Genomic DNA, 16,569 nt, shown 5'->3' with positions numbered 1-16,569 from the left:
AGATGGCAGTACCGCCTCTTAGCTGATCACTCACCATTCGGTCACTGGAATATCATTTTGCGATCCTCCAGCAAGGAGCAGCTGTCCAGAGGGCACAAGGAATATTTCCTTGAATTCTCCTTCCTCTGGAGAATATTTTGGGGCTCTAAGGACCTGCCTGAGCCACCAAACAAACTCCTCATTGTCAGTCCTAACCTCGGAATTTGGTAGGACCAGTCACTCTGCCATTTTTCCTCCACTGGAAGATGCATCTCAATTTTTTCATAAGAATCTTTTACATTTCTCATTTTATAAAATATGCAAAGAATCTCTTCAAGGAGAATGAATAATTAAGGGGACACAGACATATCAAAAGAGACAAACTTAATTCTAAGTCAAAGTAAGAAACTTTCTGAACAAGTGGTCATTTTCCTGCTTCTGAACTTACTCTGCCCATTGTATGTAAAACAACTGTAGGGATGAAATTACCTAGTATTTTTAGTCAGGAGGAGGGTTATCATAATAGATTAAACCACAGTGCTTTTGTGATAGGGGAAAGGAAACATCCTAGATTTTATAAATATAACTGAATCAAATCACCCCTCGTGGGGTGGGATAATAGGTATATCCTACCTTCTCTGTTGCGACACCTGCCCTATAGAACAGCCTCCTCCCTGAGATCTGGAGGGACCCGACCCACCTGGCCTTCCAGAAGGCTGTAAAGACCTGGCTCCAGTGCTGGGCCAGGATGTTAGATGAGCCAATATAGGTGTGGTTTGTGTGGCTGAGTTTGTTATACACTGCCTTAGTTATTGTACTGTCTTTTAATTCTGAGGGGTTTGAAGGGAAGGTTAATTGATACAGGATTTATTATACAGTATTGTTCTTATGGATTGTTGTTAGGTGCCCAGAGTTCCTATGTAAAATAGGTGTCCATGTACATTTTCTAAATAAATCAGTCAAGTAAACCATTTTACACCATTGTATAGTTATAAACAGTAAGACTTAGATTTAAATTTTGCAGCTTTACACTGCTTGCCCTCGATAGGCTCTCTTTGTGTCATTTTGAGCCCTCGATAGACTCTCTTTGACACTCTTTGTGTCATTTAGCACCTTCTCCTCATGGTGACATTGGGGTAGCCATCAGCATCCCTTTGCCCCTTTGCCCTTATGCTTGAGCTGTAACTCAATGATGGGGAAGGAAAGGTAACATCACCATTACTGGAGAGCCCAAATAATATCTGCATTGAGGGTGAGGAGTCCAGCGAAGAGTCCTGCCAAAGCATATTTATGCTTGTAGATGGGCAAAAAACACTCCAAAACTATTTTTCTTGTGGTGGTTGCTCGTTTAAAATATTGTTATGCTCTCCGTTAACATAACAGGGATGTGCCTAAAACGAACAAACTATATTAAAGCAACTTAAAACTTGCTTGATTACACAAGTAATAAAAATGTATGCAACTATAGTGGGGAACAGCTAGCTCTTTAAATCACAAGCCAGCCTTATGTCCCCAAGGGGAGTCACCTGACCCCTGAGAGCCAATAAAGGCAAAGGAGGAGGTTTTGTCAGGTTTTGGGGTTGGGAGAGTTTGGGGGGTTGAGAATTGGCTGGAGTGCTGGATGAGGGGGTGACCTCAGACAAGGTTGGAAATTGAGTTGTTTGGCTGTAGTTAGAATTGCCTTACGATGGGGTGGGGGTTGTTTTGTATTTTATCTATTTTTTTACTGAGTGTAGTGTGAATGGAACCTTATCTTCTTTTGGCACCTTTAATAAAGTTTATTTTTGCTTAAATCCTGGAGTTGACTGGTTGCCTTCTAGCATTCACCTTGGCTTGGCTGCAGTATTGTTTTCCCTTTCTGTATTCAGCAAGACCTGGGATGGGGTGAGGATTTCCCCTTCAGTCCTTTCCTGGTTCCCCAGAGGACTAATGTGGAAGGGAGAAACTGGTTTATCACAAAGGAGTGGTGGCAGCAAAGGAACCTGGTTGTCCAGTCACTTGTCACCCCTAGATGCAGGTGACCTCAGAACCAAAGCACTTTGGAGGAGGGATGGTTCAACCCTGAGGGCGCCTTCCTTATTTATAGTGACAAAAAACAAAATCCAGCAACCAACCCCATTGTATTTTTTTTCAAAAAAAAAAAGATCAGCATTTTTTTAAAAAGTAAATAACATAGAAGGATATGTTGGTTAATAATTTAAGTGCTATTTTTTTTTAGTAACTGTAGCTTCTGAATTATTTTTATTATTGCATGATAATACCAGAAGCTGAATAACTTTAGTCAGGTTATCTTTCTCTAGGAGACCCAACATAAAAATGACATGTTAGAAGAAATTATTCATAGACTGTGTATTGTAATGCTTCTTTCTATATAGGGTCTCTCCTAAAGGGACATTATTCCTCCATGCTGGGTATCCTGAGTGTATCTTTTTTTCACCCTCTTTTCATAAATACACAGAGAGAAATAAAAATATAGGTTTAATTATGAAAGAGCTAAAAATGTGTTTCAGAAAGTATGAATTGGTGTTACATAGATTGCATAAAAGGAAGAATCCATTGGTTGATGACAGCTGTGTGTTGGTGATAATGGAAAAGCCAGAGATGAATTTTGGGAAAAATTATGTAACATTATGAATTAATGTGATCCAGAGAAAAAAAGTTCTGCTAGGTAACGTGAATGAATGAGTAGGAATGAGATGAGAGAGCATAGAAAATGTGATTGGAGACCCAAGAATGAATGAGAATGGTTACTGCTCCGTGAATGAGTGAATGAATGAATGAAAGACCTTACTGCTGTCACTGACTGGTAAAATATAGTTTTTCAATTAAAATTATAAATCCCAAATAAAAATTCAGAAAAGGTTTCTGTAAATGACAATAAAGAAAATACAAACTATCAGTGAGTATTTCCTTAGAAAAGGGAATTTTTGTTTTGCATACATGGGATAAGCATAATTCTATTCATATATCCATAATTCTATTTTTATATATACATACATACTGTACATATATACATACATACATACAATATATACAATATATACAGTATATTCATAGACTGTTCACCAGGACCCTCCTTAGTAAGATGCTGCAGGGTTCTGTTTTCTTTCCCCTCCTTTTCAACATCTGCATGAACTGCTAGGCGAGGTCCTCTGCCAGTTTGGGTTTCGGTATCATCAGTATGCTGATAATATCCAATTATGTATTTATATACATAATAATTCAATAAATTTTATTGAAGAATTTTTTAACAAGATGAAAACAGTACAAACATTAGAAAAGAAACACAATAAGGAAGAATAGTGAATAAGTACGAAAGAAAAAAGAGAAAGAAAACAAACGATTGTAAAGAAGCGATTTCCGATCTTTCTGACAGCGGTTATAAATGCATTTATATTTTACCCTCCATCTAAGGTTACATCATAATTTTCTTCTTTCCATAAGATACCCTTTCTAATCTTCAAACCCATAAATCTCAAGTTCGTTTTTCTCTTTTTTCCGCAAAAAGTCCATAAGGGGTTTCCAGTCACTGGTAAATGTAGTTGCTGATCTTTCTCTAACCAAACAAGTTAATTTTGCCATCTCTGCTAGTTCTGTCATCTTCACCAACCATTCCTCCATTGTGGGTATTTCAGAGTCTTTCCATTTTTGCACATATAGTCTCACAGCAGTAATCATATATAAAAATAATCTTCCCTGGCTCTTTTCTAATTGACAATCCATTAATCCCAGCAAGAAAAATTCTGGTTTCAGTTGAATGTTGATCTTTAAAATTTTTTGTATGATGATACATATTTGAAGCAAGAAATTTCTGGCTTTTTTACAAGTCCACCAAGCATGATAAAATGACCATGTTATCCGCATTTCCAACATAAATTTGAAGTACCTTTATACATTCTCAACAATTATTCTGGAGTCGTATACCAATGGTACATCATTTTATAAAAATTTTAAGTTATAACATAACGTAAATTTCAGTCCTTTTAACCACATATTTTCCCACTGTTCCATCAGTATATTGTGTCCAAAGTTCTTAGCCCATTTTATCATACACTCTTTCACTTGTTCTTCTGTTTCAAATTTTAATAAAAGTGTATACATTTTAGCAATTACATGTTTATAATTTATACATAGCTCAACTTCAGCTTGTTTTCTGCTGCTCAATTCCAAATGTGCTATTATCTATGTTAAATCTTTCTCTTAACTGTGCATACAAAAACCATTGAAAACTAAATCCCTCTGCAGTCAATTGCTCTCTTGAGTTCATCTTACATCCTCCATGTTCCTGTTCTAACAACTCTTGATAAGTTAAGTGTGTGCCTGCTGTTTCTTGTGCGAGACCCATAAAGGCATTTTTGGGCACAGTCTGGGTTTATATCTGTTTCCTGTTCTCAATATGGCGCTTCTAACATGATAATTATTAAAATCTACATTAACTTTAACTTTACTGTACCATAGAAAAGCATGCCATCTGAACCTCAGATCATGCCCTTCTAATTCTAACCCAGTTATATCTTGACTCCAAGCCAGCCAAGTGAGGCTGTTGAGGTTCTGTCCCAGTGCCTGGAGGCTGCACGGGTTTGGATGGGGAGTAACCATCTCCAACTCAATCCTACCAAGTCCGAGTGGCTGTGGGTGTCTGGATTGCCAAGATCTGGGGATATTCCATCTTTGTCCATGGGTGGGGTGGCACTTCCCCATTCAAGGATGGTGCACAATTTGGGTGTCTTCAGGAAGCTCCTGCTTGATGAGCAGGTAGCAGCTGTGGCCAGGAAGGCTTTTGCACACTTCATCTGGTGTACCAGTTGCACCTTTTCCTAGATCAAGGGGCCCTTAGTTACTCATGTCCTGGTCACCACACCACTTGACTACTGCAATGTGCTCTACGTGGGGCTGCTGCTGAAGACCACCCAGAAGCTTTTGTTAGTCCAGAATGCAGCAGTGTGGGCAGTGATGGGCATGCCTCAAGATGCCCATGTAATATCTCTGCTTTGCAAACTGCTCTGGTTGCCAATTTGCTTCCAGGTGCAATTCAAGGTGCTAGTTGCCAGCTATAAAGCCCTACATGGTGTAGGGTTGGTTACTTGAGGGACCTCCTGTCTCCCATAGTATTTACACAGCTGATCCAATCTGGCAGTCTTGGTGTGCTCCGGGTTCCTTCAGCTAAACAGTGCCATCTATCAGTACCCCAGAAGCAGGCCTTCTGTGTAGCAGCACCTGCCCCCTGGAATGAGGTTCCCCCAAATATTCAAATGGCCCCCACTCGACTGGTGTTCAAAGGGCCCTGAAGACTTGTCTCTCTGCCCAGGCCTTTGGCAAGCATGATTACCCCCCACCCCCCTTTTCTTTCTTTTCTTTGTTACCATCTGGGTTTGTTATCTCTGCCATCTTTAATGTTTTTTGTTTTCTTGTTTTAATGTTTTTAACCATTTGTAAACCGCCCAGCGTTGCTGGGAGTTGGACAACATATAAATATGCATGGTAAAGGAATGAATATAAATCTTACTCATTTATTTAATACAGTTTAGAAGCCGCCTGACTCCAGATTCCTCTGGGCTGCTTACATTTAAAAGAAGTAAGAACAATTTTAAATAGAAACAAATCATAAGCCTCTAGAGGCCAAACTCTATATAACAACACAATCTTTAGTATAAAAGATTGAGAGAACAAGTGAAAGATATGGGTTAACCCTAACTCAGAACTTTTTTTATCCCAAAAGAGAAAAGGATGATGAAGTGTGTGTACACGCTCGTGCGTGTGCATATGTGTGCATGTATGCATCTTAAGAGCAAGTCTGCCTTCACAGATTTAATGGCTATTGTACATACTTCTTAAATGGAATGTATGTTAATTTACCTGCCTGTTTTCCATATTTTCCCTGTGTTTGGTACCTTTATAGTAATTCCATACAATCCTATTTCATGAAGTACAGTTGAAACACTGAGGTAGAAACTTTTCGATACCAATGCAGCCATATTGTCATGAGTAAGGATGGCGAGCAGGGGGCTCCCACCCAGACTGTCAAGCGCATGCGTAGCACTGAGGAACTGTTCAGCCATTCAAAGAGACACAGATCGGGACCGCCTTAACCTTTGGGGTTTATATGGCTGGGTTTTTCCCACGCTTCCTCAGTTTGTTAGGATTCTTGTTAAGTACTAGTAATAAATATTAGAGACCAAGTCATTGTCTCAGTGTGTTTCCTGGTAGTTAGGACACATATTCCTAAAACAAATTCAAATAGTTTTTAGTTACCCAAATAAATTTAAACAATACACAGTTGAAGAGCTTGTTCACAGGACCCACTCACTCGGACAATATATTCCCTGGATTAAGAACTCCCTGTTTACAGATGACCCGTAGTTAAGAATGGAGCCTATTGTAGCAAAATTTGAGTTAAATATGCAATGGTTCAAATTAATTGCACAATACTACTTATACATTATTATACAATAATAGTGTTCTGGCTTACATACAATTCGACTTAAGGACAGACCTTGGGAACGGAACTCGTTCTTAAACTGAGGTAACCTTTATTTTTTTACAGAAATTAGAAAAAGTAAAAAGAAGGACTACACTTAAATCTGTTAATGTATACACCCATGCTTCTTTTTTTAAGTACAAACTTACTGAAGAGAACTGTAAAATTCTGTGAAGGAAAATAGGTTTCCATTTCCCATCCAAAAACCACTGTGCTGAGAATATGCACAATTTATTTTCTGTAACCTTACATCTTGATTCAGAAGTGCGTTTGCTTACGAAGTTGTAAAACCAGCTCTGTTCCCTTGTAATTTTGGTTTCATGGTTTGCTGGTGAATTATATCTGATTATAACTTTACCCTCATAGATAATATTGTTAGTTTTAAAGCAATTATTGTTAGGGTTACTATTAATATTACTAGTAGTAGTATTAATAATGACATTAATAATAATACTTCTGCCCCCTCACAGGAAAGAGGTACACATAAGAGTGATGCTTGTTTTTTTTTTAACAATTAAGAAGTCATATTTCCTGGATTAAACAATAATAATTCTATGTCTTCAAGCTGAATTATGCTAATGTAATTTGTTTTTCTTCTGTTTTTTATTACTTTCAGGCGATTCACAACATTATGCTTCCCTATGCAATAATTCAAATAATGGTGACTTGCAGCACACTAGATCTAATGTGTCTCACATCACTATAGATGGTGGCAATCTGATGAGCAATATGAAATCAGGTGTTAGGGTGAATCCTATTTTTTCTTCCCAACCAAGTGGTAAGATTTTTGTTGCTAGGTTTTTATGTTGAAAGAATACCAAAGGAAACACTGGCAAGCAGTTCTTTTAATCACCGAGCTATTTATGCAATTCAGTAAAAATAACTTCTTTTAATTCATGCAATATCTAGAAATCTGTAATGTTTATTAGCCTATGTTATACTTTTAGTATGTGAACAAGCTTATGAAAGTGTGTATTTGGAATAGGTATTTATATTGGAGGAATTGTTGGTGATGCTTTTATTCAATAGTTGTTTCTTCCTTCACTTGCATATTACTTGGGACAGAGTCTGTTTCCCTTTTCAGAATATTCAGACTAACCATGCTGATCAGGTTTTTAAAAACTTAGAATTAAATTGGCTGTAATTAACCATTTTTCCTTAGCTTTCAACCCCGCTAATTTTTAATTGCATTTAGAACCTGCTGCTACTGATAAACCAGAACTCTGGTTGATTAATCTAACCAAAGCATTCAAACCTAGTGGTTTACAACCATGTCCTAAAATTGCACTTACTATTAGCATGGGCCTTCACTGGATGAGCCCACATTTTGGAGAAAATGGCTGGTTCTGTTTTCAACTTCTTGTACTAGAAACCTCTCCTGTAGTAGGGCTAAGAAAGGCTCTGCTATATAATGTGGAGAGATGATGCCTTCTTCAAGATTAATGGAAAATAAGTGATTGAGTTGTGTTTTGTTTTTAGAAGGAAAAATTCATCTGTGGAGAAAATGAGTACCGCTTTTTAATTCTTTTTCTCTCAGTGTTATCCTGATATTTGTTTGTCCTCACACCCTCAATGCAAACTTGTCACACACAAGAAAGTATATATGTATCAGTTAGGAAATTTAGCATTACCAATATAATTCAAAGATTAAGATGAGGTTATTGCAATCTATGCATTTTTTTCTCACTTGATTTGGGGATCCTTGTGTTTATGTAGGATTTGTCTGTTTGTTTATATATATATATATATACACACACGCACACTTACACTTTCTGTGTGTGTGTGTGAGTGTGTGTGTGTGTGTGTGTGTATAGGCTTATAACAAAAATATAAAGTTTAAACTACCCTGATAAGATAAATTTAAGATAATCAGGTCTGTTTTTTTGTGGGGCTTTTTCATCACTTTCAGCCCATTTTGCTTTTGCAAGACGAAAACAAATTAATGAAAATAATGAAAATAAACGCAAGGCTCTTTTAGAACAGAGGAGACAAATGTCAGGCTCTTCAGGAAGGAAGCCCACTAGTGCTGGACAGGTAGGTCTGATAAATTATTGTGTCAAAATATCAAAAATAGGTGTTGGCCAAAGCACATTAAAAAGTTCTATGAGTAAATACAAAATATTTGAAAAAGTCCCCAAATAAAACATATGTAAAACAAACTGGATGCTAACTTTAGTAGCAAGCTATTTAAAATCTCAGCATTCTGACATTTATGTGTATTCCATTTGTACAAGCTTTCAGAAACTTTGTAATCATTTTTAATCAATAGTACAAGTAACACTATCAGTACATTGCCTTTTTTTACTGACATTATTTGTTTTCACCTAACAGTACGTATTTTACATGTAACCACAGTAGAGAAATATATATATATTGGACCATGAACTGTCTGTTTTATGTAATTAGATTTTTAATTCATTTGGATTGCATTTTTAAAAAATAGCTTGATAATTTTTTCATATAGAACATATCACAAGCCACAATGCAAGCTCATTCTCAGTGTATGTTCGAGCCAGTGCGAGTCACAGGCGGCGTCAGTAATTCTGATGAAGGTAATGCAGCATATTTCAATCTGATTTGGGCTCTGAATAACTAGGTCATCATTAGTTTCTATAGGTGTTGTTCCTTCAGAGTGGAACATAATAATAATTTATTAAACTTGTATGCTGCCCGATGCCTTGGTATATATGAGGGAAGTAGAGAAAAGTTATCAAGATCAGTTGAAGGAAGTTAAGAAAGAAGACATAGGTTTTTAATTTGAAATTTAAGGACACAGGGTACAGAACTCAGTATAATTTTGAATTCAATGGAGAGCTGTTGAGATATTCTCAATTGTGTACTGGGAATGTCTTGTATTGGTACATTAAAATAAATATTACACTGGAATTCTGAAAGGACGATTTGATGTACACTTACTCAGATACACTTGTCCTACTGTCACAGAAACATGCTATAAAGGGACCAGCTCAGAAATGAGATGATTTAGAGTCAGTATGATATGCTTTGAGGGGAAGAGAGAGTAATATCTATGTATTTTCTATGCATACAGTTTCAGCAACTCTCTAAGATGATACTAATAGTGCCACAAGTATGCTTATCCTAGGTATGAATAAGCTATTTTATTTTATGTTATTTTATTTTTCTGAAAGATGTGTAAAAATCTATTGCAATGTACCGAAACTTTGAAAGATACATAGAAAACAGATTAAATGCAAATAGCCAATCGAGGTATTTCTAACCCATCTTTCTTAAAAGCTTTTCACAGTACATATTTTTGTCCCTAAATTCAGATAGTACTACACAGTTCCCGATAGCAGAAAACCTAGTGAATGCAGAAGGTGAAATTTTGGCTGGTTTGGATACATCACCACCATATAGGCAGATTGCAGTGCGAAATAGACCCCCACGGCAAGGAATGAGTACTCTGTCATTTGAAGAGCACAAAGTTCTTCAGTCACTTGACCGCATTAATCACCGGCTGCAGAGTAAGCATTCTGAAAATTATGCGCTGAACTGCACCAATATGATTTGACAAGTCACATAAATGTAAACAAGTAAGATTATCTTTTCCTTTGTGCCTTATTTCATTGCCAAGCAGGGACTTCAGGTCCAAAGTCAGTCTTGATGTGAAATGCTGGCAGGATATTTCACTTGAGTAAATCAAATGAGTCATAATATATTACTTTGAGTATGTTTTATTTTGTACCAACAGTGGAATTGAATGGCTAAGATGTACTATTTTCCTCAGCTAGAAAATTAAAATTTATGTGATAGTAGTTCTGTTTGCTCTGGTATATGATATAGGAGATTAAAGTGAATTACATGTATTACTTTCAGTATATTATTACAACAATGACATACACTAGCATTTTAAGGCAAAACAAATTATTTTTTCTCCTAACTTAGAAATGTACAGATAATCAGTATAATATATTTATGTGCTCCACACATAAAATAATACTCTTTTATTATCTAGTAGATCTGAAATTAGAGAGCCAGTTTGGTGCAGTGGTTAAGACATCAGGCTAGAAACCAGGAGACCATGAGTTCTAATCCCACTTTAGGCACAAAGCCAGCTGAGTCACCTTGGGTCAGTCACTTTCTCTCAGCCCTAGGAAGGAGGCAATGGCAAACGACTCTGAAATCTTGCCAAGAAAACTGCATGGACTTGTCCAGGCAGTCTCCGAGAATTGGACACGATTGAACAGATAAAAACGAATCTGAAATTAAGAGGAAATATTAATGGAGAAGAAAGGAGGAAGAAAACATAATAATGAATAATCCATTGTCATTTGTCCTTAAATCCATTTCTATCAAGTTATCGTATATTAGGAACATTTCTAAAACATTTAAAATTGCAATTTGATGGTAATGTTTGAAGGTGGTCTGGAAATCTTGTTGAAGACTTAAAGGTTTATCAGGTAATTTACCCTGCAGTAGAATATCCAGCAATATAAGGAAGAGATTATTATTATAATGGGAGTTATACAGGTAGACCTCGCTTAACAACTGTTTGTTTATTGACCATCCAGAGTTATGAAGTTACGGCTGCGCTGAAAAAACAACTTATGACCATTCCTTGCACTTACAACTACTGCAGCTTCCCCACAGTCACATGATCACATTCAGGTGCTTGGCAACTGTTACGCATTTATGATGGTTGCAGTGTCCCACAGTTACATGATCACCATTTTTGACCTTCCCAGCCAGCTTCTGATAAGCAAAATCAATGTGGAACCGCATGGTTCGCTTAACAACCATGTGATTCACTTAATGACCAGTGATTCACTTAATGACTGCTGTAAAAATGGTCATAAAATTGGGACTGGATTCACTTAACTGCATTGCTTAGCAACCTAAATTCCGGTCCCAATTCTGGTCGTTAAGTGAGGACTACCTGTAGTCCTAATTCATGTGAAGGATGATAGGTTAGTGAAAGCTGATTATAAATCAGTATTACCATGAAGTTACAAAAATGAAATTAAAAAATATGCAGCTATGATGGTTGCTAGATCTACATTGCATCAGCAGGTGGCAGCACTTGACCAAACTTGTCTTGGCTCAGAAGTTCAGCAGGCACTAGACTGATTATTACTTGGATGGGAGATTCCAGGGAACACTAGGATTGCAGACTAGAATGGGAAGCTAAAGGAACATCCCAGAAAATGGTAATGTCAGCCCACGTTTATTCTATTGCCAAGGAGATTGCATGGGCCTGGTCAGTAAGTTACCAGGAGTCAAGCTTGACTCAAAAGAGATTGAATGGGTAATAAAATAGTTACTGATAATCATTCTCCCTTAACTGAAAATTAATTATTCTAGAAATAAAATGTTTGATTCTAAAATAAAATATTTTTCACACATACACAAATTAAAAAGTAATACTCTAGGCCACATAATATTCAGAGGAAAGACTATGTATGCCATGATTTTTTCTTACCATATAATTGAAGTTTTGTAATTATTTTGTACCCTTTTAGATGTTCATGAAACCATTAACAAAAACCCATCTTCTACAAGTGTTTTCCAGACTATTTCCCCTTTGGTAAGCATCTTCCAGTTAATACAATGTTATATATCATAAATATGCAACAAGCTAACTATATTAAAACTTAAACATTCACTTTTGAATTCCCAGAAGCATATAGCTTGCTGCTGTTAGAATTAGAGTGAAGGATAATTTAGTTCTCAGTCTAATCCACCACAATGTATTTCCTGTAATGTCTGGGCACATTGTAAATTTCATGTTATAGTATCCTGATACCTATTATATATTATATTATATTATATTATATTATATTATATTATATTATATTATATTATATTATATTATATTATATTATATTATATTATATTATATTATATTATATTATATTAATTTTCCTTTAAAATGTGAATCATGAAATTTGCTGAGAGTACAGTAATAGAGGCATATAAGCTATTTCTGTGTAATCTTTCTTTTTGTGTAGATGTATCTATATGTTTCACATTAAAGAGTCTTCCTTTCAGGTATTTTCCTGACCTACTTATTCTTTACAACAGATTTCTTGTCCAGTGGGTACCCCCTATTCTGTGGATTTTAAATGTGATCTGAATAAGAAGCAGACCTTTAAAGGGTCTTCCCCACTACTTTGCTCTGGATTCTCTCATCCAAAGCAGCTTTTCCCTGTTTGATTTATTGGAGTGTAATATGAAGTTAATGTCTTAAAGATCTCTACAAAAGAGAACCAGTAATTTTACTTTCTGCCTTTATGTCCCAAGGCAGATCTGAGCATCTTTTGCAAAGCTTCTGAGATTGATTCTTTTATTATTTGATAGCTTTATATCTTGCTTTTCTCCAACTGCTCAAGGCAGCTTAGAAGGGGATCTCCCCTCATTTTGTCCTCACAGCAGCAACCCTGTGAGGTAGGTTGCTCCAAGAGTGAGTAACCAGTCCAAAGTCATCCACTGAGTTTCTTCTCAGCCCTAATCCAATACTTTAGCCATTTTACCACTTCAGCTTTTTACTTTTTGAGAATGTTATTCGGGGCTCAGGTGTGGATAGAGAAGGGCCTGGCCATACATCTAAACAAAGTATTCTACATTCAAAACATTTATCCCCTCCCTTTTTTAATCTGCATAGAAAATAGATGCATATCCCCTTAGGACATCTCTTTCCTTTGTGGACCCCATTAGAAAAAAGTTTGCAAGCCTACAAGAAGTCATACTTTCTACACCAAGTACTTTATCTTTGGGTAATCTACTCTAGAGAGCACAGACCGAAACACCAGGAAGGTGTTGCAGGGTCACTATGCAATTCACACTATGATGTCCTGTGAAGTAGCTGCTTAGGACAGTACAGCAATCCAGATTTGAAGGGGAAAAGGTGATTCATGCATGTGGACATGCATGCGGCACTTGTCAATACCTCCTTAAAGTAAATGTGTTGTTCTAAAGGAATTGACAACTGCTGCTATGTGAGAGCCCCAAATCATCTTTTTCCCTTCAAGTGGAAACTCCATACAGACCTAGTATTTGGTTTTTTTTTTACTACTTGTCCATTTCTCTCACTGACTCTTAACTCCTTAAGTTTTCAATATCCAGTTTCCAGTTAGAAGGAACAATAGGGGGGAAAGCAATTGTAGTTCAGTATCTTTAAGTATGTGTATGTGTGTTCCCTGTGCTATGTGTTTAATCCTAGAGTCACTGTTTATATGGAGAGGACAGCCAGTTTGGCCTAGTGGTTAAGGGGCTGGGCTAGAAACCAGGAGTCTGTGAGTTCTAGTCCTGCCTTAGGCATGAAAGCCAGCTGGGTGACCTTGGGCCAGTCCCTCCCTCTCAGCCCAAGAGCCAATCAGGTGTGGTATGAGAGTTCTAGTCCTGCCTTAGGCATGAAAGCCAGCTGGGTGACCTTGGGCCAGTCCCTCCCTCTCAGCCCAAGAGCCAATCAGGCATGGTATGAGAGTTCTGGTCCCTCCTTAGGCATGAAAGCCGGCTGGGTGGCCTTGGGCCAGTCACTCTCTCTCAGCCCAAGAGCCAATCAGGCATGGTATGAGAGTTCTGGTCCCTCCTTAGGCGTGAAAGCCAGCTGGGTGACCTTGGCTAGTCACTCTCTCTCAGCCCAAGAGCCAATCAGGCATGGTATGAGAGTTCTGGTCCCTCCTTAGGCGTGAAAGCCAGCTGGGTGACCTTGGCTAGTCACTCTCTCTCAGCCCAAGAGCCAGTCAGGCGTGGTATGAGAGTTCTAGTCCTGCCTTAGGCATTAAAACCAGCTGGGTACCCTTGGACCAGTCCCTCTCTCTCAGCCCAACTCATCTCACAGGGTGGTTGTTGTGGGGAAAATAGGAGGAGGAAGGAGCATTAGGTATGTTCACTGCCTTGAGTTATTTATAAAAAAAATAATAATAATAAAGGTGGAATAAAAATAAAAAAATAATAAAAATTAGGGTATCAAAGAGAAAAACCAGCAATCTGTATGAAATTAGGCTGTCTGTACGCACTGTGTGGGAGACAGAGGTATAATTACTATTATGACAAGAGCCAGTGACCAGTACAGAGTGCAAAGTTTATTACAAAAGTAAGAAAAGTGTAATATGAGCAGAACTTTAATGAGAACATCAGCAATTTAGCTAGCAACTGAAATAAAGGGCTGCGTGGAAGGAAGGTTGAGAGGGAGAATGAAATTGCTCCCTAATAATAAAAAAAAAACATGTTTACAGTTAACCACTGTAATATGAAGGAGGCAAAAAACAGGTAAGAGTGAGAAATTTAGAAGAGCTAATTCACAATTATTTTCTGCTCCAGTATGAACGCTGGTAGATTTTCTGTCAACCTCCTGCTTGGGTATAGGAGATCAAATTTGGGAGCAGGCAATCTGGATCCCTTGAGTTGTCTGCAATCGCCCATAGTTATTATTTGATGTATCTTATCTGAACAAAGTTTCTACCCATGCTGCTAGTAGTATAACTAAAATCGACTAAGCTCCAAGTAACATTAGGAACTGGAAATAGAGAATACGTTAAGAATACAACTATATTGATATTATTATAGTAAAACAATTTTTTAGTATTTTCCTTATATCACAGGTAGACATTCAACATTTGAAATAAATTTATATTGAACTTGCAGCTGGACTGCAGATTTCCTACATTTTCTTCATCTCCATTCAAATGTTAGTAGGTAGTTAGCTTTATTAATTTGAGTTGTATCTTATGTTTATTTATCTGGAATAAATTCAGTTGGACTCAAATGAAGCTTGTATAGAATTATACTATACATCATCTCCCAATTTCTGTTGATCACTACTTTTCCTAGGATTATCCTTTCTATGTTTTGATGTATTTTACTATTTATACTACTAGCAAATATGTTATCCATATTAATTCAGGTATAAATTCATAGTTGCAAATGGCTTGTAGTGGGAGGCAACCTATTATTAGCATTTTTATTTAGTGTCTGTTGATATTAATGCATATTAATTTAATGTTTGTTTTTTATTTTTACAGGTCACATCTCCCTCATACATGGATATAATGCCTCATATGCAAAGGTATAGGAGTATATTGGATGCCACCCATAGCCTAAAGCAAAGAAGATACTGACTTGGCCCTAATAAAGGTTGTTGAACTGAGATTTATTTAGTATATTCTCAGTTGCTATATTTGTAACTTACAATTATTTGCAAGGTGCCTTAAATGCTATTTTTTAAAAAAATATTCAAAATAAAGATGTAACACAAGTATTGACTGCTTGTTACCTAGTTTACATTTAGGGCAAAAATTATTTTACATATGCACTTTACTGTAAAATGTATTGTATTTTTTAAAAAAATGGAAATACCTCAATTTTAAATGAGTGGTAATGTTTGTAAATTTACTGTAAATTTTAATTAAAAGGAAAAGAAATTATTTTGCTACTGATTAAAATTATGTATGAGTTCATCTCCTAACTTTATGGTTTTCATTAAGCACTAATAAATTTCTGCTACATTTTCAAAAGATGTGTCGTAGAAAATGAACCTCTATCATCTACAAAACTCACCAGTTTAATAATTTCTTTCCCATTTTGACTGCTCCAGTCCTAACTACAGAAGTGATGATAGTCATAAATTCTTCCATGCCTGCTTTACTTTGTCTTCTTACTTCACGTCCCATGAAAAACAGTGGCATTACTGAGTTAATAATCAGAAGATAGTTTTACAATGATACTGCGACAGAGGACAGTATCCTAACAATCCAAAATAATCCCAAATATTTAATGACAAAACTTGATCCCATATCTTCAATTATTTTAAAATATTAATGAAATTTAACAAAGATTTTAAAAAGTGATGATACAATAAAAGGTATGTACAATAATGATAAAAATAAAATAAAACTTTAAAAAAATCAATGTATTAATATACAGCTAGCTCAGTTCTTTTAACATATTATTAAATTGAGACTACATAGAAATATATTGCTCCATAATCTCATTTCTGCAAAACAGGGACATTTCAAAAATTGACAACATATTTATTGAATCCATCTTTGACATAAAAAATGTTTTCTTTTCACCTAAGTTCTCATAGCCAAACTTCAGGCTCAACATAGCTTTAGTTCTTCATAACCTGTCAAATTCCTTATTTTGGGAAT

At 36.4% G+C, this 16,569-nt stretch overlaps 1 protein-coding gene across 1 annotated transcript in view; it reads left to right on the top strand.

Moving 5' to 3' along the window:
• CEP126 (centrosomal protein 126) overlaps positions 1-15,664 on the top strand; it is a 38,972-nt gene extending 23,308 nt beyond the window's left edge. The window contains exons 7-12 of the mRNA XM_063304480.1: positions 7,074-7,235; positions 8,367-8,491; positions 8,922-9,009; positions 9,748-9,942; positions 11,938-12,002; positions 15,442-15,664. Of these exons, the coding sequence (XP_063160550.1) occupies positions 7,074-7,235; positions 8,367-8,491; positions 8,922-9,009; positions 9,748-9,942; positions 11,938-12,002; positions 15,442-15,537 (731 nt within the window). The 3' untranslated portion in view covers positions 15,538-15,664. The remainder of the gene's footprint in view (positions 1-7,073; positions 7,236-8,366; positions 8,492-8,921; positions 9,010-9,747; positions 9,943-11,937; positions 12,003-15,441) is intronic.
• The last annotated feature ends 905 nt before the right edge of the window (positions 15,665-16,569 follow it).

The sequence above is a fragment of the Candoia aspera genome, chromosome 5 (genome assembly GCF_035149785.1).
Source record: "Candoia aspera isolate rCanAsp1 chromosome 5, rCanAsp1.hap2, whole genome shotgun sequence".
Classification (NCBI taxonomy): Eukaryota; Metazoa; Chordata; class Lepidosauria; order Squamata; family Boidae; genus Candoia; species Candoia aspera.
This window is presented reverse-complemented; position numbering and strand designations above follow the sequence as displayed.